Raw genomic sequence first — 22,560 nt, 5'->3', positions numbered from 1 at the left:
TCTGAGCCAGGAGGGGGAAGGCTTGGGCTTGAAAAGACTCCACAGAAGAGTGACTCCGCTATAATGATTCCAGGTCAAACCTAGACTGAAGGCTCAGTCGAGGATTCTTATCACAGCTGATAACAGACTAATTAAGCAGATAAGAATGAAACTAAAAGCAGAGAAGGTGTTTACTGTCATGTTCCCACTGATAAATGTAGTAAAATACATGAGGGTGCTTCATCTCCGGTTCACTTTAAGGAACTACAAGTCCCACAATGCATTGCGGGAGTCTGACAGCCACAGTCATGATTCATAAAGGCAAATGCATTGTGGGACTTGTAGTGCCTTAACAGCTGGAGAGCCAAGTTTGCAGATCACTGTCTTAATCCAAGTGAGGTTGGGTTTGTTCTCCCCACCCGCTTCTACAGTGGTTGCTTTTGTAGTAGGCTTAGTTTGTGAGTACTCCATTTGATGCATCTTTCTCCCATCATATTAACTCACATTGGACTCTCATTTGCTTCTCCTTTTGTTTTACTGATGTAGAAATAAGGAGCAGTTCAGACTCACCCGTACAGGAGGAAGAGCGAGAGGACGGCGGGGAAGTTGGTGGGCGATGTGTAGGCGGGAAGGTCGAACACAAAGAGAATGATGATGCAACAGGTGGCCGGAACCAAATAATTCAACTGGAAAACAAAGATCAAAGCTGTAAATGTCATCTTATAAACCTGAGGCATGTTTTTCTATGCTATTAATCAGAGCCAAGTGCATCACTCGAATGTCTGGATAAACAAATAACAAATAAGAAGTACCTTTTTCCAGAGTAAAATGAGCCATAAATTACTTTTCTCCTATGTTGCCATCACTTACAGTAGGTAGTAGAAATCTGACAGAAGTGACTAGTCCATCTCTTCATGGGGGGGATTCTCAGGGATTTATATATTTTTGAAAGCACTTAGTGAACCTGGCAGTTGCTCTGACCAACTGCCAAAAAACTGTGTAGCAAGCAGGGAGGCTGGCCAGCATCATTGTTTAAATCCTTTTTAGGGAATATCTTTATAAAGAATAAAAGCTTTGCTGAGAATCCCCCATGAAGAGATGGACTAGCCCATAACCTGTGGCTTCTGTAAGATTTGTAATACCTACTGTAAGTGACAGCAACATAGGAGAAAAGTTATTTATGGCTTATTTTACTCTGGAAAAAACATACTTATTTGTTTATGTTTGCACATATTTTACATTTTTTCGCCATAGTGCCCCTTTAATAAAGCATCTCCTGGGCCAAAGCACTCTGGAGAACATAAATGGTGCAGAAAATCTGAGCACCCAATGCACAGCAGGCCTCTCCACATGCAGCATGCCTCTACCCCATGTGCAGCAGGCCACTCCCCTATGTGCAGCAGGCCTCTCCACATGCAGCATGCCTCTACCCTATGTGCAGCATGCATCTCCCCCATGTGCAGCAGGCCACTCCCCTACGTGCAGCAGGGCTCTCCACATGTGCGCAGGCCACTGCTCCAGGTGCAGCAGGCTCCTTCCCTATATGCAGCACCCCTATGTGCAGCAGGCCATTCCTCCATGTGTAGAAGCCCCCTCCCCATGTGCAGCTGGCCCCTCCCCCATGTGCAGCAGGATCCTCTACCCCATGTGCAGCAGGCCTCTCCCCTTGTGCATCAGGCTCCTCCCCAGGTGCAGAAGGCCCCTCCCCTATGTGCTGCAGGTCACTCTCCCATGTGCAGTAAGCCCCTACCCCATGTGCAGCAGGCCATTCCTCCATGTGTAGCAGCCCCTCCCCCCCCCATGTGCAGCAGGCCTCTACCCCTTGTGCAGCAGGACCCTCCCCATGTGCAGCAGCATCCTCTACCCCATGTGCATCAGGCTCCTCCCCAGGTGCAGCAGGCTCCTACCCCATGTGCCTCTACCACATTCAAATAAACATTGAAAAGTTCATAGCAGTGGAATTACCCACAGACCTGCAGCAAAAAAACCACTTCCCTGCACTCTGTCTACATCGCCTTATTGCATCGCTTGCCACAACACAACATGTACAGAGTTTATTTGTTCTTGTGTTTGTGTGGGTTTCCTCTGTGCACTCCGATTTCCTCCCATATTTCAAAAACATACATACTAGTCAGTTAATTGACTTTCCCACTAAAAATGGCTTCAGATAAGTTCATGGACTTCTCTCCCAAACTGGCCCCCAGGACATTAGACGATGATTACGGAGGATACAGTAGAATGTGGGCACCACAGAGGGACATGAACTGTTCCTTTGGCTCTGTGGAAATAGACATTGTTGCTTTGGTTATCTCACCATGTCCCAGATGTAGTTGGCCAGCCAGTAGATGACCGGATTGCAGCCACTGACAAACTGCAGGTGTTTGGCTTTGGTGGACTTCTCGGCAACAAGGAACACCACAAAGCTGGCCGGGACGAAGGACATTGCCACTATGATGAATATGGCAATCACCACATCTGTTCCTTGTAACCTGGTAAAAAAGAAATGAGATTAAGAGGTGGAAGGGAAGAAAAAAAAAGCGGACAGAGGACACAGAGTATTGCGACACCTACAGGTAGTCCAGGGAGAGGCTTGCACTCGTCTTGTTCATTGGGTGGTTTGTGACGGTTATGCCTAAAAGAAGAAAAGAATGGATAAAGTAAGTCAAAACACAATACATCTTATGCTGGGAATACATGGGTTGATTCTACGCCCGATCGTTTTGCCAGCTCAATTCTCTTATCTTACGCTCGTTTTTCTTATCTTTTTTTCAATTCACTTCAATGACAAATCAAGCGGCAAAACGATCGAACGGTGATTGGACATGTTGGAAATTATCTATCTAACCATCTTATCAGCTCACAATCGAGCCGTGTATTCTGCCGTGTATTCCCAGCATTAGCCATCTGCGTACTTGTCACCCTCCACTTCCTGCTTCCTGTGAGATCTGTGTGCAGAACAGGAAGTAACATTTTCTCCAACATGGAGCCTGACAGCAGTAATATCCCAACAGAGCCGTTATCTCTTTCTTGCTCTGTCTACATTTTTAAAAAATAAATTTGGACTTGTGTTTTAAGTTAGTGGTTCTCAAACTTTTCCAGGTTAGGGCACCCTTGGTGACTGATATTTTGCAAGGCAACCCTCGGCACACAGGAGGCTGAAGGCGGCATCTGTCAGCTGCTTCCAGTAAAGAAATCTGCCTGAATTTTATAGAATAATCACGTGTCCTAAAATGTATTCGTTAAATTTTCCTTCTTAAATCAGAAGATTTTTGCAATTATTCAGCTTTATGTGAGCAAGCGCAAACTCCCATGATGCATCACTGCTGCTCAGTGAGCGAATATGCAAATCATATATCAAACAAAGATTACAAATGGTCCGGCACTGCGTTCACTTTCCATTAAAAAGAGCTTTATTGTGCACGGCTTTCTTGAAATGCAAAGTTCTTCAAATAGTCATAAAATGTATCAAAAGCGCATGCCCGTAGTGGTTTACATGGGGCTATGGGACATGGTGGTGCGGCCACGCTTACCTCTGAAGAAGCTGCCATAGCGAAACGGTCGTTAGACGGGCCGTAGCCACCACCATGCCCCACAGCCCAATGTAATCCACTACGGCTGCTTTTGATACTTTTGATACATTTTAGGACTATTTGAAGAACTTTGCATTTCAAGAGAGCCGTGCACAATAAGCTGTTTTTAATGGAAAGTGGACGCAGTGCTGGACCATTTGTTATCTTTGTTCAACATTTGCTAGTATTCCTTGGCACGCCGACTTCCATATGTATATGGTGCCCATGGAATTGGTGTATCTGCAAAGCGATTGGTGTGAATGTTGACACGCTGCCGTGGTGCCGTCGCTACATATCTTCAGTTGCTGCCGAATATGCAAATCATTCTTCCAGGTCTCTAAATAAGCAAAACACACTAGTGTGTAGTATACCTAGTCTTCTAATTTTACAAAGCCACATCATCTAACTTGCAGGTTGCCGTTTCAGGCTAAAGTGGCCTTCAGTGGCCTTGTCAGAAGCCAATGAGAAGCTATATAAGCTTTAGATCATTTATCCCTGCTTAAAAAAAATAAGAGTGGGAAAAATGGAACCTGAACTAAGGATTTAAAAAGGAAAAACATATAATGAATGCATTTTTTTGTACAGTATTAATGTATAAATTATTTAGTCAGTGTTTGCCCATTGTAAAATCTTTCCTCACCCTTATTTACATTTTGAAATTTATCACATGTGGTGACCTCTTTAGTCCTGTCAAGTGGTCTCTGCAAAATTTGTTTCTCACAATTCTGAAACCAGTGAAAATAATGCCTGGTCTCTCAGAATGCTCTGGAGGGGAGGTTTCCCCATAGCTAAACAGTCTACACCATGCATAGGCAAATTTGGCCCTCCAGATGTTACGGAACTACAAGTCCCACAATGCATTTGCCCTTATGAGTCATGACTGTGGCTGTCAGACTCCTGCAATGCATTGTGGGACTTGTAGTTCCTTAACAGCTGGAGGGCCAAGTTTGCCCATGCCTGGCCTAGACTAAGCATCACTGGGAGGGCGGGGTTACACACCAATATACAGCAATAGAAAGATATAGGAAGTGTTTCTGATGCTAAAACCAGGACAGTTATCGGAAAAGTTGGTATTGTGGAAAATGTACTGCATTCTACAATGTCACTACAGTGCATTTTTAAAGAGTACCTGAGATGTAATAAAAGAAGAAATGTATAAATACCTGGGGCTTCCTCCAGCCCCCTTTAGGCTGTTTGGTCCCTCGCCATTCTCCTATGCCACCTGAATGCTCCACTATGGGTTCCGGTGAATCAGCCAGTCAGGGCCAGTCAGTACAGGTGCAGTCCGGCCGCACGCACTCCCCCATCGTGCTCCCGCGGCCGGGAGTGTTCTGAGCTTGCACAGTAGTACTGTGTAGGCCCAGAACGCTCCTAGTAACAGCGGGGCACGCACACGTGACTGGGCCGCCCATGCGCACTTTGCCCCCCCCCTGGCTGAATAACCGGGACCCATAGCGGTGGTTCCAGGCGGCTTAGGAAGACAGCGAGGGACCAATCAGCCCGAAGGGGGCTGAAGGAACCCCCAGGTATGTATGAATTTCTACATTTCAGGTAAATAGGCCCACATCCTGTGTATCACTATGTTGACATTTATTTGAACCTCCCTGTACATGAAGGCTTTCTGGCCTCTCACCATAAGCAGCTCGGTTTCCTCGTGACGCAGGTAGGTTCGCTCTCAGGATAGCGTTATTTAGTGCATTGAGGTAGGTGGGCATGCTGTGGTAGCCTTTATTGTTGTAAAATGCCTAGAAATGTAAAATAAACACAAAGATCAGAAATAAAAAGCAAGACTTATTGCGGTGTTGTGTACAGACTGCAGATAATGGTAACCAGGGACCTCACATCTCTGTAGTGGTACAAGATCAGTAACGTATTAAAAGTACATTATAGATCAGCGGTTTGTATTTTATGTTATTATTATCTCTTATACTGTGAAAGTGTAGAGACGCCTACACTCTACTCATTATGCTGCTAAGGCTTTTTTTTGTATTGACCCGAGGAAGCGGGCCATGACCCATGAAACGCGTTGGTAATTTTTTGAATAACTAAGTTTCCAGTTGAACTGGTGTCTTCATCTTCTGGAGAGGTAAGCAATTATCTCTCATTTACACATTATTTTTTAAAGTTTTAACTACATTTATTTTGGGCGCCTCCACCCCACCCTTCTATACTGTGAAAGGTTATTCCAATTTTGTACAAAAATCTATAGAACATGTATTAGCAATGTGCAAGTCATTTTGAGAACTTAATGCTAGTGCTGAGGACTTATTGCTTAGTGCTATTGCAAAGAAAAAAAAAATCCTGCCACTGTGGCTGTTCAGTACCCGTACGGAGTCTAATCTCTGTGTTATTATATTGTGGTTCTATGAAATCAGCTCTGAAACAGTTAATTGCTAAATAGTTTGTATAGTTTGCTTTGCAAATTTCCCTCCTACATCTAGGTGGGGAATTCATATCACCAATAGGAGAGCAGCTTTTATACTGTGGAGATTTTGTAGCCAATGAGAGAAATTCTTAGCTCAGAGAACAGGGAATGTGCTAGAAACGGCAGTGAGCCTGCAGCAGAGAGAACTGTGTGAAGGCCTGAAGGAGAGAACTAGAGGAGGCTAGAGAGAGATCTGAGGGATTACACACACAGAACTGAGCTGTCTGTGAGGTGAAATTCTTTCTCCACAGTGTCCTGTGGCTGCATCCTTTCTGAAGAGGAGTGTTTACAGACCCCTGACTGTTTTTTAATCCCTCATCCGAAGAAACTATTCACAAGGCCAGCTTTCAGTGAGTGATTTTCTGTAGATTGTAACTTTCACATATTCAGGCCTCCCAGGGTCTTATGCAATGCAGTAGTGAGGACTAGAGACTGAACTGTATATTGGCCTAGCAATCTGTTCTGAGGTGTCAAGGCCTATCTGAAGAGGATCATTAATATATTTATATCTAATAATCCAGCTTATGTCATCTCCCTGCTGCTGCTCTCCTGAGTGAAGCTTTCCCCTGCACCTTTGTGGATTACAAATACTGTTTAATATATGAGCTCCAACTGCCGGCCTGCTGATTAGACTAACATTGGCCAGTGTTTAGGGAAATGAGCTTAAACGTTTATCCGAGTTTGATTATAACAGACCTTTTATACATTTGTCATTTAAAGTGCACTTAATAATTCACTGTGATTTCTGGATTTGATATCTCTGGATTTTCTGATGCTTCTTTAGGCCAAACCCTTTCCAGGGGCTTTGGACTTTAGAGGTGTCATTCTCTATTGCACTCCTTTGCAATATTCCATTATTGCCATAACTGTCAGTTCAGATGCTATGACCTATCTATCAGACTATATTGCTAGAAGGTAAATTGTTAATTTTTTAACTTTATTACTGGGTCTGCGGATCCAATAAAATTGCTTAGCATTACACTGCTGGTTCCTGTGTATCACTGGAGGTTGTAAGTGTCACCAGAGTTGGACAAGAGCAGGACCCATCTAACACAGCTACACCTATGGGTGCACTACATGCACATTTCTCCTAGAGTGAAATACACCATAAATTACATTTTTCCTATGCCCCTGTCACTTCCAGCCGGTTGTCAAAAGGTGACATCTTACACATTTTTGACTTACTTCCACAGAGAGTTTAATGTGTGCATTAAACACCAAGAGAACACCTGACATATCTGGCTAGCAAATTTGGCCTTATTGGCTATTCATGAGGCAATGCTCATGCAAAGTAAACATTTTTGACTTATCCATCTCCTCACGGGAGAGTCTCAGTATTACATTTATCCTTGACAAAAGGATCTATACCAAGGGTGGGCAAACATTTTCTGATGCTCTTCTCTCCTCCCTCCTGGCAGAGTGGTGCATTATGATTAGTTTAACTCACCCAATTGCATCTTTCAGCACTAATCTCCTTGGCCACAGCGGCGCTGGCATGTACTGGCGGACGGTCACATGACATCGCTGTGGCCATGGAGATCAACGCTGGAAAGTGCGATTGGGTGAGTTAAACTTATGCTTACGCACACAACTTTGCAGGGATGGAGGGAGGAGAGGAATCCGGGCCAATGTCGGCAGGCCGGATACAGAAAACCAACACGCCAGATACGGCCCACGGGTCGTAGCTCGCCCAGTCCTGATCTCAGGGCCGGTTCTAGCTACAATGGGGCCACAGGGAAAAAGTAACTTTGGCATCCCCCTGACACAGCCCCACCCCCCACAGAAAATTCACCACCCTGGGCCCCCAAGCTGGCTGCTAGGCCCCATCTCATTCCCCCCCCCCCCCTCTGGTCACAAAATATCATTAGGTGTCTATCATATGTCCCCAAAAGCATTGGTGGGGGTCCTAATTATTACCCTTCTCTTTTAGCCTACAAATGCAGGGTGTACACATAGCAGGACACAGAAGCCAGCACTGTACTCTATGCTCTGGACTTCTGCTCTTCCTCATTCCCTGCTGGCATGAATGGGGTCACCATAGCTGAAGAGCAGGGGCGGGGGGAGAAACCTTGGGGAGCACCTACGGGCTCTGGGACAATTGCCCCCTTTCAGGGCCGTGCCTGGGCGGGTGCTGCGGGTGCATTGTACCCAGGCGCCTCTCTGTGAGAGGCGCCGCCCGGCCGCCGCTCACCCCCTCTGGCCGCCACTCCCCCACTCTAGCCGCCGCTCCCCTCTCCCTCTAGCACGTCAGACCTTGATCAGACGGCGACCAATAGTGCGGGCGCTGGGACCTAGCACACCGCACTGATATGCGGAAGTGACATCACAGCCGCATATAGAGCGGGTGCGTCCGGCGCCCGCTCTTACTGGTCGAGTCATCCGCTGATCCTGAGGTCTGATGCTGGGCTGCTGGCTGCAAGGTGAGGGGGGAGCAGCGGCTGGAGGGGGGCTCCCTGTCACTCACTGCCTAAACGGGGTCCCTGTCACTCACTGCCTAAACTGGAGTCCCTGTCACTCACTACCTAAACTGGAGTCCCTGTCACTCACTACCTAAACTGGGGTCCCTGTCTCTCACTGCCTAAACGGGGGTCCCTGTCTCTCACTACCTAAACGGGGGTCCCTGTCACTCACTACCTAAACTGGAGTCCCTGTCACTCACTACCTAAACTGGAGTCCCTGTCACTCACTACCTAAACTGGGGTCCCTGTCACTCACTACCTAAACTGGGGTCCCTGTCACTCACTACCTTAACTGGGGTCCCTGTCTCTCACTGCCTAAACGGGGGTCCCTGTCTCTCACTACCTAAACGGGGGTCCCTGTCACTCACTACCTAAACGGGGGACATGGGTGTGATTAGGCAGGACATGGGTGTGGTTATGTGGCTGGGCGCGGTTAATTTAACCACTCCCATAGGCGCCAGAGAAAATCTTGCACCCAGGTGCCAGGCACCCCAGGCTCACCCCTGCCCCCTTTGCCTCTATGGAAGTACTGGCCTAGCCTGATCTACACAGAGATGTTGGCCAGCTCCCTACTCGTTTGCACGCTACTTGGGCAGTTGGACTAAGCCACAGCAGTTCATTAAGTGTTTTTGTAAATAAAGAAATAACTGAGAATACCCTATGAGGAAACTGACTAGTCCAAAACCTGACAGATTTTCGCTACCTACTGTCAAGGACACAAGTAATTTATAGTGCATTTTACTCTGGGAGAAATGTACATTTATATGTATGTCTTTTAAAAATTAATTTTTTTCATGATGGTTGTCCTTTAAATGTTATCCTCAAACTTCTAAGTCTAAAATCCCTATAACTTGCTGGAAACCAGTATACAGCTTTGTCTCAATTGGTTCACAAGTCTGTACACTGCAGGAAGCATGGTTTATTATGCACCCCTACAGAACTGCAAAGACCCATTCACAGGTAGGAGGGGTCTGTGTACTGGGCTTTCCCTAAAAGGTGGCCACACACGATACAATAAAATGATCCGATTTTTTGACAATTTGATAAATATAATCGGATCTCCCGAAAAAATTAAACGTTTTTTTTCATTCGACAAAAATCCGATCGAATTTCCTGCTTCTTTTTTTTCTTTTTCGATCCGGAATGCTGTAATTTTTTTTTTTTTAATTTTTCTAAAGATTGTATGGTGTGTGTTTGTCAATTTATTAATATACACACCATAGCAATTTTCTCAGCGTTTCCAATCATTTTTTATCGTAATTTGGGGAAAAACTGAACATATGTGTGTGGTACTGTGGCATGTGGTCATATTTTTTAAATGTTACAATCAGTCAGAAAAATTGATTGAAATTCTTGAATTGAACAGATATTTAAAAAATTGTATGGTGTGTGGCCACCTTAAAACCAACCAGGCCCAAGAATCCCCCATAAAAAATTGTAAAACAATTAAAAACCATTAAAAAAAGAAGCTAGGTGTTGGTAGATGACAAATTCCAAGAGCTAATTGGAGTGAGGTGTCAGCCAGCTGAAGTCCAATCAATGAGATGAGATTGGAGGCGGTAGTTACAACAGCCCTGCTCTATAAAAAAACACACATTAGTTTTAGGTTTGCTTTTCCCAAAAAGCATTGCCTGATGTGAATGATGCCTCACACAAAAGAGCTCTCAGAAGACCTACGATTAAGAATTGTTGGCTTGCATAAAGCTGGAAAGGGTTATAAAAGTATCTCCAGTCAGTATCTAAAGCCTTGCAGTTCATCAGGGTGGGTGCGCACTATAGCATTAGTGCTAAAGCCACGCCCAGCCTAGGCCCTCCCACAGTGGCTATAGTTTACACCACTTCACTTGAGACTGTTCAATAAATGTTAAATCTTACTATACAATTTGCCCTGCAACTTAGACTTTGTTTTATATTTTGGCCTCTTGTGTGATTGAGTTTGACACCCCTGGATTAGAGATTTTAACCTGTTTTTTTTATTTCATTTTTTGGAGAAGCAGCCACACTATTAGCTAAAGGCGGAGTGTTGATGAATATATCTGTTGCATGTTGGGCAACCAGTAAGGGTGAGCATCTATTTTTCTGTTACTGACACCTCATTGAGCTCCCGGTATTCGTGTTTTTTTTTTATCTCCACATAAAACAAAATAAAGATATAGACGTTATAAAAAATGGACAAGAATCCAGAAAGCATTGTTGGAAGTGATCAAAAATCTAATGGTCATACTTGGGAAATGAACGAAAGGAAAGTTGATCAGATTGTACACTGACCTGTGCTGCGTGTCTGACAGCGATCTTCCGCAACATGGGAGGAGCCTTGGCCTCAAAGGATGCTGGGATAGCTTTTTGCACATTTCCAAATGTCAATGCCCCGTATCTAGGATTACAACAGAGCTGTCAGATGAAGTTGTGGCTAATCCACTTACGTCAAAATCTAGATGTGGGCAGTCCTCTGATCACGTGACTCGCCATGGGACTCACCTGTGCAGTCTGAAGCGGTCGGATGTGTAGAGCAGGTATTCACTCACGTTGCGTCCAGTGATGTCCACCATGATGTCTCCGGTCACCACCTTCACCTGGGGAGGGTGACCTCCGACACCACTGGGGCAGGAGAAGCCAGTGCCTTGCATGGAACACGTGCACCGAACAGGCTCATGGATGCGGCGGGGGAGGGACGGGGTGGTGGTGACTGCTTCTAGCAGAAGAGGAGAGAAAAAAACAAAGAGAAGACAAACTAGTGGGTTTTGATTTACATATTTTACAAACCTAGCAGTAAATGAAAAAAATGAAGAACAAAAAAAAAAATCAGTAAGTATGAAATTGTATATTCAAATATGTCATGTTTAACATTTGTAACCACTAGGTGGACCCCCAGGCAGAGACTGATAGCCCAGAGGTAATGGCTTATGGCCAGTGAGAAGCATAACCTGGACGTGCACACTAAAGAGTTAGTGACTGATGCCAGGAAGTGAAAAAAACAAAAACAAAAACGCTACACACAAGCACTTAGAAAAGCGCTTTCAAAATCACTCAATAAATCGCCTCCGGGTCTAAAAGCACATGAAATTGTACCCCTTTTAGACCCTAAAATCAGGAAGGAATCTGCGCTAGGGAGGTAACAGAAATTTCAACAGCAAAAATATCAAACATATAATAGAGCCTATCCCTAAAGGTTGCCATACACTCAGCAATTTCTCTTGTTGATATCCGGCCAATTTAATCGCTCTGATCAAATCGGCTAGAAATTGATACATGTATACAGTGACCGGCCCAATCAATAATTTGAACGATGTTTGGACAAAAGCGGTCAAAGTGATTGATCAGACTAGATGGAAAAATCTAGGACAAGAGCGACGACCCATAGCGTTGCACTAAATATAAAGGTACCTATACACTGATCGATTTCTGATATATATATATATAATTCTGAAATCTATTGGAAATCTGTTCCTAGTGTGTGGCACACATCAGATAGATTCCTGTCAGATTTAACCTGACAGGCATCTGACAGAAATCTATCTGATGGTCAAATCTGCTGCAAATCTATAAGTGTATGGCCACCTTTATAGTGAAACACAGCAGTTTGATATATTTTTGAATCGAGTTCATTGTTAAATCTCTTGAAAATCTGTTCCTAGTGTGTGGCACATCTCAGATAGATTCCTATCAGATTTGATCTCATCTGACATGAATCTATCTTATGGTGGCCATACATGGTACAATTTTTTCATACAATCTTACCATTTCTATGTAATATAAGGGAACTGCCTAAATTATACTTTCAGTATATTCACTTAATTTGTCCTTATACTACATAGAAATGGTAAGATTGTATGAAAAAAATTGAACCATGTATGGCCACCATTATGTTCAAATCTGGTGGCAATCTAAGGTGCCCTTACATCAGATGATGCATGGAAAGTTCGACCAAGAGACAGATCTCTCTCTGATCGAATAGAGATCTGTTGCCTGCCCATACACCACAGACCAATTCCCGATCAGTATCAGCATGAAATCTCCCGGGAATCGGCCTTGTGATGCCACATCCACCGCCTCCCTGCCGCTGTCCCCCCCCCAATGCTAAACGTCCCCCTCAGTGCAGTATTCTTTACCTGTCCATGCCCGCCATTGGCTGTGGGCTACGTATGCAATCCCCATAAACACACTTGCCCACTTTACACCGGCAACCATGTTAGGGATGATCAATGAGATGCAAATGTTTCCGAAATTATGCAAATTTTTATGCAAATATATGCAGTTTGAAAACGGACCAATTTAAACCCAGGTTTAAATTGATGTGTCCATCTTCAAGCTGTATGTATTTGCATTAAAAAATTGCATAAATTTGCATAAACTCGGAACAATTTGCATATCTGATCATCCTAGTGCATGTATGCAGATGGAGCGCAGAGCCAGCGGCGGACATAAACAGGTAAAGTATTCTGCACAGGTGGCGGGATCACATTTTACATTACGGGGGACAGCGCCGGGGGGAGTTTGTCTCTTGTCCCAATATTGCACCCCAATACTGTTGCATACCCGACTGAGCATGTTTGCCCCTACATCTTGCAGCATGTCCTTTCGATACATTGGTCGCATCGGCAATCGAGCATGCTCTTGGCGGCACCGATTTTCATCCGATAATAATCCAATCGGATGGTCGAACGGCCACCAAATTGATTTAGTTATCAATGAGCTCTTTGTCAGCATGTGATTTACAAGTTTTCGCTTTTTTTTTTTACATGAAAACTTGTTACAATGAATTGCGGTGGCGACCATCCCTGGAAACTATTGTCCTTCTATTGTCCGTCTCCTGGGCGCAGCACCTTACCTGGCACGGAGGGCGGTGGGAAGGTAGTGGCGTTCCACAGGTGGGCCATGTCTTCATCTATGGGGAAGTCGGATGGGGCCGGGGATGGCGGAGGCGGGACAAAGTTGGACAGGGGCAGCCCTTGCGTGAAGGAGTCCAGGCACATGGCATCGAAGTACTGAGCCGCCAGCATCTTGGACTCGTTGGTGTTCAGGTTAAGAGACTGCACCAGCTGGTCCAGGGTGCTGTTAAACGCGGTCTTCAGCACGCAGGTGGCACCAATCCCAGAGGGGAGGTAGAAGGTGTTTACAAGCATCTGTGGAGTGGCATCTGGGGACTTCAGTCTGAAAAGGACAAGGAGCAGAGATAGGCAATTAGGTGGAGGTAGAGGTCCAGGGGAAGAAAAAAATATATAGAGTTTTGGATAGTATGTCTTTCGGGTTAGGAGGGAAGGAGGCGACCCCAAATATAAAATGGTTTAAAAGATAGAAGAAACTTATCCCAGGATGAAACATAGTTAAGGTGAAAAAGAGGTAGTTTGCTGAAGAAAAAAAAAAAAAAAGAGAAAACATTGGACAACGCGTTTCATGGGCATCAACTATCTTCCTCAGGAAACACATTATCCTATTTTTTTCAATAAGCATACGGCGTACTAATACGTGCACTTGATTGGGTGCACTGCGGTAGCAAAGGCCCATCTCTCCACCGGAGTCACTCCTGGTTTCCTTTGGTGTCTGCTGTTACTACAAGCATCTGTACCACGTGACACAGGCGCATATTGTGAGGTCCTACATGTGTCTGTGTCATGTGGTACAGGTGCTTGTTGTGTCGCCAGACACCGGAGGCGGCCAGGAGTCGTGCCGGTGGCGAGGTGAGCTTTTAACACTGGGCACAGTGAAAAGAGGGGGTCAAACATACACTTGGGAGGTGGCCTGGCAACCAGGGACAGCGACACTAGGCCGATTTCTAATAGATTTAGATTATATGCTGAAATCTATTGGAAATCGCTGTGCAGTGTGTGGCCAGGCAACAGATCCCTCTCTGATCAGATTCCATCAGAGAGGGCTACATCTAAAGGTCAATTATCCCATACATTCAGTGATGCACGGGCATCTGTAGCCAGTTTCTAGTAAGTGATGCAGGGGATGATAAAGGCCCATACACACGGGGTACGGCCGTCGCTGCAGCTACGTGGCACGTGCGTGTTGCGGTGACAGGTCGCCCGTGTGTATAACGCGCGCGCCCCGAACCGTCGCCCGTCTGAGCTGTCGCCAGGCGATTGACATGTTCAATCGCCGGCTACAGCTGTCGCCGCGACTTCGCCGGAACTGTCGCTAGTCCCGTGTGAGTACGCGGGCTAGCGACAGGAAACCTACGCGAGTGAATGGAGCATCCGGCCGGGGGATGCTCCATTCACAAACAGCTTCCGCCGCGTCTCTGCCTTTCTGGCGAGACGTGCGGACAGCTGTCGCTGGCAGGGAGCGTTCGCGTGCGTGCATGTAGCTTTAGAGAGTCAGAAGCAGTGAGTCTTTTGTCACCAGGATTTAAATTAAGCCCAAGGAATGACTTGCTTAGCGCCACCCACTATCTCACAGTGATGCACTGCGGGTCTTGCTGTTTTGGACACATGCTGAGAGTACTTTCTGCACCTTGCAACACTAGTATATCCAATGCCTTTTATTTATTTATTTATACATTTTATCAAAATTACTGAATTTAGCACATGTATTTATTCCGACGTATATGATTCAGCTGCACACTGAGCTGTCTGTGGCTACAGATGACCTTTAGGAATGATGAATATAACTAACATTGTCACTTGCCGGAGGAACGGCATATTTTCCCAGGTAATGAGAACATTGAAGTCTGACCTGTAGTCTGGCTGCTCCTCATTGGCGAACGGTACAAAGTTCCCCTTAGGCTGAGTGTAGTTGTGATATTGGGATGGAGAAAGGATGAGAGGGGGGAGGTCACCTGTGAACAAAACGATGCATTAGTAGAATTTTAGAAAAATTTACAAGAAGAAACAAAACCTGGTCAGTAAAGCTCTGTGAGATGAATGTTGCTCAAAACAAGTTTTTGTGACTTTAGTTAAGTTTACCCTCCATTAGTGCAAGGACAGATTTTTGGGAAGGCCACACAGGCCTGGGTTTTGGGCGGCTGATGTTCAAGGGGTGTGGTTTGATATGAAAGAGGGGAGGCTGCCTATTGAAGAGAAGGCTGCAAATGAGAGGAGCTTGTAATTGTGTTTGTACCCAGAGTTACCTACCAATCTCAGGCACAGACAGAGCCACTGTCATGGCGACGCACACAAAGAATGCTGGGAGAAGGATCTGGGAGAAGAGGGCTTTGGTGTTCCTCTTGGCGCAGTGGAAACGCTTAACAATCAGCCCGTGAAACTGGCGTAGTTTTAGCCAGGAACCTTCAAGCTTGAAGCTCCCCTGACCATCCAAGACCTGTTCCTCTTCTTCAGAATCTGAAAGCGAAACATCCGATTTTACAAAAAGCCTGCCCAAACTGTGGGTACAAGTAGTTTGTTGACCCAGTGCAACCCATCAGAAATCATACTTCACTAATCTTTGAAATATCTTTCTATAGTTACCATGCACACTGGGGTCTTCTACATCCTGAGAGTTGTCAAACAGCGGTGAGTAGTCATCATAGAACTCAGAATAGGCTCCACCCTCCTCTCCACGGACAGACCCAACAGAAGAGGAGGAACCAGAGTGCAAGGAACCTGGAGACTGACTGGGGAAATTTTCTGAAGCAAAGTTATTGAGTTCCACTTCTGGCTTGTCGAGAACATCAGTCAACAGTGAAGGATCAGAGCTGGAGTCAGGCTGGAGGACAGGCCTCAATGTGTCCTTCTTGGATTCCTTCATATCTAAAGACAGAAGCATAGCTGGAAATTAGAACACCACAAAGTGAATCTGGATTGGTGTCACACAGCTCAATACTGACCTGCATCACTGTTCTCCAGTGACTGGTCCTCTTCCGATACTTTGAGGAACACTTCTTCTAAAGTGGTGTCCATCAGCCCAAAGCTCGTCAAGTCCAGTTCTTCAAGAGTTTGCTCCAAGTGCTACCAGAGAATGAAATACAGGAATAAGAGGCACTTCCATGTCAAAGTTTCTTTGAAGTGACCCTATATTGGGTCTATGCCTCCAAATTCCCAGTTATATCATGAAATAGAAGTTAAATTGAAGTTAGAGTTGCTGTTTCTTAAGCCACATCTGCACGGCACAATTTTCCATCAGGTAGATGGATCTATTAGATAGATCCGTCTAATAGATCCAATCTGACAGAAAATTGTACCGTGTACAGGTTCTAAAAAAATTAGCATATTGTGATAAAGTTCATTATTTTCTGTAATGTACTGATAAACATTAGACTTTCATATATTTTAGATTCAAATACACACAACTGAAGTAGTTCAAGTCTTTTATTGTTTTAATATTGATGATTTTGGCATACAGCTCATGAAAACCCAAATTTCCTATCTCAAAAAATTAGCATATTTCATCCGACCAATAAAAGAAAAGTGTTGTAAAACAAAAAAAAGTCAACCTTCAAATAATTATGTTCAGTTATGCACTCAATACTTGGTCGGGAATCCTTTTGCAGAAATCACTAATTCAATGCGGCGTGGCATGGAGGCAATCAGCCTGTGGCACTGCTCAGGTGTTATGGAGGCCCAGGATGCTTCGATAGCGGCCTTAAGCTTATCCAGAGTGTTGGGTCTTGAGTCTCTCAACTGTCTCTTCATAATATCCCACAGATTCTCTATGGGGTTCAGGTCAGGAGAGTTGGCAGGCCAATTGAGCACAGTAATACCATGGTCAGTAAACCATTTACCAGTGGTTTTGGCACTGTGAGCAGGTGCCAGGTCGTGCTGAAAAATGAAATCTTCATCTCCATAAAGCTTTTCAGCAGATGGAAGCATGAAGTGCTCCAAAATCTCCTGATAGCTAGCTGCATTGAGCCTGCCCTTGATAAAACACAGTGGACCAACACCAGCAGCTGACATGGCACCCCAGACCATCACTGACTGTGGGTACTTGACACTGGACTTCAGGCATTTTGGCATTTGCCTCTCCCCATTCTTCCTCCAGACTCTGGCACCTTGATTTCCGAATGACATGTAAAAGTTCTCTGTAGCCCAGGTCAGGTGCTTCTGCCACTGTTTCTGGTTCAAAAGTGGGTTCGTGCTTCCATCTGCTGAAAAGCTTTATGGAGATGAAGATTTTATTTTTTCAGCACGACCTGGCACCTGCTCACAGTGCCAAAACCACTGGTAAATGGTTTACTGACCATGGTATTACTGTGCTCAATTGGCCTGCCAACTCTCCTGACCTGAACCCCATAGAGAATCTGTGGGATATTGTGAAGAGAAAGTTGAGAGACGCAAGACCCAACACTCTGGATGAGCTTAAGGCCGCTATTGAAGCATCCTGGGCCTCCATAACACCTGTGCAGTGCCACAGGCTAATTGCCTCCATGCCACGCCGCATTGAAGCAGTCATTTCTGCAAAAGGATTCCCGACCAAGTATTGAGTGCATAACTGAACATAATTATTTGAAGGTTGACTTTTTTTTGTTTCAAAAACACTTTTCATTTATTGGTCGGATGAAATATGCTAATTTTTTGAGATAGGAAATGTGGGTTTTCATGAGCTGTATGCCAAAATCATCAATATTAAAACAATAAAAGGCTTGAACTACTTCAGTTGTGTGTATTTGAATCTAAAATATATAAAAGTCTAATGTTTATCAGTACATTACAGAAAATAATGAACTTTATCACAATATGCTAATTTTTTAGAAGATCCTGTAGATGAGGCTTTATGCTGGATCCACACCATACAATTTTTTGGCAGATTTACCTGCCAGATCGATTATTTCCAGCATGTCCAATCTGAGAATCGATCGATTTATTTTTTTTTAGCGATTTTCTGACTGATTTCCATTCGTTTCTACGGAAATCGGTCAGAAAATCGCTAAAAAAACAAAACGATCGATTCTCAGATTGGACATGCTGGATATAAATCGATCTGGCAGGTAAATCTGCCAAAAAATTGTAGGGTGTGGATCCAGCATTAAACTTATCAACTCTTCTCTCTATACAATGAATTCAAAAATGAGATTCAACTTTAGCAAAGTCTATCATAGCTCAATCTACACAGGGTTTTTCAACTAATGCTTGATAATAACCCTTTGAGTTCTCTATTATTTATCGTATTCATAAAGCGCTAGCATATTACGCAGCGCTGCACGATAGATAAATGGGTTAACATACAAGGCAGGACATACAAGGAACTCGCAACAAAACCAGATCATGCACATGTCTTTGATAACAGTAGTTCAGTATCTTTGTTCAAAGTAGAGTCTGTTCTAGTTCGCTAGAGGGTTGTCAGTGAGATTGCATAATCAAGCTGGAAACACTAGGGGGAGGGAGGGGGGGGGGGGGGGGAAGGCCCTTCCAGAGGCTTACAACCTTAAAGTGGATCCAAGATAAACGTTTACTCATTGCATAATTGTTACATATAGTTTATAGGGCATTCCTCAAGCCAAATACTTTTTTTGTTTTGTTTTAATGCTCCAATTCCCTACAAACTAAACAAGCCTCGCCCACAGCTTTTCAGAGTGCCTTGGCACTGTAACAAGGGCTAATGGGAGCTCAGTCTGGGCAGGAGGAGGTTACTAGCCAGAGATTTCAGAGACAGAGGGGAGGAGGGAGGAGGAGAGGGGAGTGAGCTGAGGGCTGCAGATGCTACCAGCTTGCCTGTGTGTAATTGACAAACAAAACATGGCTGCTGTCGTATCACAGGAAGAAATAATCATAAACTGTTGAAGCAGTTTGCAGCTAGATTTGCTGTTTAAACTAATCTAAACTTTAGATAAGATATACGGGACAAGTTACTTGTTCTAGTTAGTTTTTCATCTCGGATCCGCTTTAAGGGTGGAGGTAGAGACTATTGATGCATCTGTTGAGACCCTCTCAGAATATACTATGGTACTGATGCGGGGGGATGGGGGGGAGGTAGGCGTGCACAAAAAGGGGCTCATTTGAAGGTATTAAAGATGGGGGTGAGTCTGATGGCTGGTGGGAGCGAGTTCCATAGAGTAGGGCCAGCCCTAGTGCAGTCCTGCAATTGTGCATGGTAGTCAGATATGCGCGGGGCGAACAGGCACGGGACGTTGGATGATCAGAGGGGGCGGGCCGGCATGTGCCTGTGGGGCTCTATGTAATTTCTGCCACAATACTACTTTAACTTCACAATTTTTGTGGCACTAAATAGTTCTACTTCCTCTTGTGATGTGTGATGATCAATATGGATCACAGAGCATCATCCGACGCTGAATTTGAGGCTCAGCTTGGCAGGTAACTATGTTGGATGCTTGAGGTTGCAGAAAGGAGAAGGATGAGATGGAGGTGGCATCTGAAGTTCTTGGTGAGTAGAGATGGTCAATGAGTTCTGAATCATTTTGACTTGCATTCAAAGTCCAAGTATTGGTAAATTGTTTGCAGCTTGAAATTGGACCAATCCAAACAACTTCCTGTAGTCCGGTAGATTTTTATTGGTCCAGTTTCAAACTGCATACAAATGACATCTGAATGCTAGTCAAAATTATTTGCATCTCATTGGCCATTGTGTTTATTGTTGTAACCAAATCTACACGTATCAAAGTTCAGGTTAGTCAGTAGGATTGTTACTGAGATGAAAATACATTTGAGACTCGCGTGTGCGCAGTACAGAGCCACTCGTCTTTAGAAGGACTCAGAGACCCGAGTATTTCCTCGACATTAAAGTATACCTGAGGCTGAAACAAAGAAGTCTCAGGTTTTATACTCACCTGGGGCTTCTCCTAGCTCCCTCGAGGCCGCTGGTGCCTTGCAGTCTCTCCGGGCTGCTCCTGCCTCCCACTGGATGGCCCAGTACTCTGGCTGAGTTGCGCTTTAGCGCGCATGCGTGGCTCGACCGCGCGCCCCAGTCACACTCCTGCGGCTAGAGTGCAAAGGAGTGCAACAGGAGGAGCATGTGCGGCTGACCTGTGCATGCATGACTCGGCCAGAGTTCCACGCCATCCAGTAGGGGGCAGGAGCAGCCGACAGACTGTGAGGGACTGAGCTGCCTCAAGGGGGTTGGAAAAAGCCCCAGGTCAGTATAAAACCTGACACTTCTATTGTGTCAGGTACAGTAAACTTTACTGAGTAAAGGGACTCCGAGCACCTCTCATGGGCCTTTAAGACAGACGACTTCCAACAAAGTCGTGCTATGACCCCTCTGGAGGAGCCTCTTGCAATGGCCATGCGTGTCACTTCCTCTTCCTGTTTCATTCAGTGATGCACTTCTCCTACAGAAGACAGGGGTGACCCGGAAGTTATAACATAGCCAAGATGGCAGCAGCGATTTTTAAATTGAAATCGAACAATTTGGTGTAGAACGGTGATTCAGGCATCAAATGAAAGAGGAGAGCACAAGCTACAGAAAGGTATGCATATTTAAGTACTTTGCAGTACAGGTCTGAGTCTTAAAGGCATGCTCATGAGAGGTGCTCGGAGTCCCTTTAAAGTTAGAGGTTGGCATAAGGGGCCTGGCAGTAGAAGGAGGGAACGCAGAGAGGAACAGGAAGACTAAGGGATCTAGAGCCTTCCGTCCTCTTAGGCGAGTATCTAACCTTTTTTCCTTAAAGGGGCACTATGGCGAAAAATTTTAAAATTTTAAATATGTGCAAACAGACAAAGTAGAATACGAAGTATGTTTTTTCCAAAGTAAAATGAGCCATAAATTACTTTTCTCCTATGTTGCTGTCACTTAGAGTAGGTAGTAAAAATCTGACAGAAGCGACAGGTTTTGGACTAGTCCATCTCTTTATAGAGGTTTCTCGACAAGCCTTTTATTCTTTATAAAGATATTCCCTAAAAAGGATTTAAACAATGATTGACCAGCTTCCCTGCTCGCTACACAGTTTTTTGGTAGTTGGACAGAGCAACTGCCATACACTAAGTGCTGTTGAAAATAAATCACATATGAAAAGATGGACTAGTCCAAAACCTGTCACTTCTGTCAGATTTCTACTACCTACTGTAAGTGACAGCAACATGGAGAAAAGTAATTTATGGCTCTTTTTACTCTGGGAAAAAATGTACTTCTTATTTGTCTATGTTTGCACATATTTTAAATTTTAAATTTTTTTGCCATAGTGTCCCTTTAAGTAGGCTTCAGGTTTGCTTTAAGGTAGCCATACATGTATAGATTTATAGACCAGAGAAGGAATCCAACGGCGGTTTACCTGGAAAAGACGTTCGAAACATCCCTTCCGAACAGATTCGCTGGGCAGGATGTAGGACAGCTCAGTGTTTGTGTCGGAGACCAGCAGGCAGGAGGCCACATACTTCTTTATGAACTGGGTCACCCTGGACTCCAGGCAAGGGCTGATGCACGAGGTGGGGTTGCGGCCAATTTCTGCCAAGGCAGGAGGGGAAGAAAAAGTGAAAAACACAAAAAAAAACCAAACCCCTAAGAACTTCACAAAACTGACATATACATAGTGCAGTGCATCACAAGTGTTTTACTGTATACTAAAAATGACAATTCCAATTCAGCCAGCTACACACTTTCCAAACTGATAGAAAGCTGTAAAAGCTCCTACAGTATGTACTGCCATGACCAAAAAAAATAAATAAAAATAGCCTGGACTACCTATAAACTTCTGCCTTACAAAGCATGAGTGCTTGCTACTCATTTAAAGTCAATGAGTGAAAGCACTGCTGCCACTGAGCCTGTATGCAAGCACTGCTGAACTTGTACACAAGCACTGCTGCCGCGGAGCCTGTACGTGAGCACTGCTGCCGCTGAGCCTGTACGTGAGCACTGCTGCCGCTAAACCTGTATGTGAGCACTGCTGCAGCTAAACCTGTATGTGAGCACTGCTGCAGCTAAACCTGTATGTGAGCACTGCTGCCGCTGAGCCTGTACGTGAGCACTGCTGCAGCTAAACCTGTATGTGAGCACTGCTGCAGCTAAACCTGTATGTGAGCACTGCTGCCGCTGAGCCTGTACGTGAGCACTGCTGCAGCTAAACCTGTATGTGAGCACTGCTGCAGCTAAACCTGTATGTGAGCACTGCTGCAGCTAAACCTGTATGTGAGCACTGCTGTAGCTAAACCTGTATGTGAGCACTGCTGCAGCTAAACCTGTATGTGAGCACTGCTGTAGCTAAACCTGTATGTGAGCACTGCTGCAGCTAAACCTGTATGTGAGCACTGCTGCCGCTGAGCCTGTACGTGAGCACTGCTGCAGCTAAACCTGTATGTGA

General features: G+C 44.9%; 1 protein-coding gene across 3 annotated transcripts in view; it reads right to left on the bottom strand.

Moving 5' to 3' along the window:
• The window catches only part of ABCA2 (ATP binding cassette subfamily A member 2), a 217,137-nt gene that overhangs the window by 38,485 nt on the left and 156,092 nt on the right, over nucleotides 1-22,560 (bottom strand). For 2 of the 3 annotated variants that reach the window (XM_068248769.1, XM_068248771.1), the window contains 12 exons: nucleotides 21,535-21,707; nucleotides 16,201-16,321; nucleotides 15,842-16,123; nucleotides 15,509-15,715; nucleotides 15,111-15,213; nucleotides 13,261-13,583; nucleotides 10,911-11,124; nucleotides 10,701-10,806; nucleotides 5,182-5,293; nucleotides 2,551-2,611; nucleotides 2,294-2,468; nucleotides 550-665 (listed from right to left, as the gene is read on the bottom strand). In XM_068248769.1, coding sequence (XP_068104870.1) covers nucleotides 550-665; nucleotides 2,294-2,468; nucleotides 2,551-2,611; nucleotides 5,182-5,293; nucleotides 10,701-10,806; nucleotides 10,911-11,124; nucleotides 13,261-13,583; nucleotides 15,111-15,213; nucleotides 15,509-15,715; nucleotides 15,842-16,123; nucleotides 16,201-16,321; nucleotides 21,535-21,707 — 1,993 coding nt within the window. The remainder of the gene's footprint in view (nucleotides 1-549; nucleotides 666-2,293; nucleotides 2,469-2,550; nucleotides 2,612-5,181; nucleotides 5,294-10,700; nucleotides 10,807-10,910; nucleotides 11,125-13,260; nucleotides 13,584-15,110; nucleotides 15,214-15,508; nucleotides 15,716-15,841; nucleotides 16,124-16,200; nucleotides 16,322-21,534; nucleotides 21,708-22,560) is intronic. The other variant, XM_068248770.1, reaches the window with a different exon arrangement.

Source organism: Hyperolius riggenbachi, chromosome 8 (genome assembly GCF_040937935.1).
Source record: "Hyperolius riggenbachi isolate aHypRig1 chromosome 8, aHypRig1.pri, whole genome shotgun sequence".
NCBI lineage: Eukaryota > Metazoa > Chordata > Amphibia > Anura > Hyperoliidae > Hyperolius > Hyperolius riggenbachi.
This window is presented reverse-complemented; position numbering and strand designations above follow the sequence as displayed.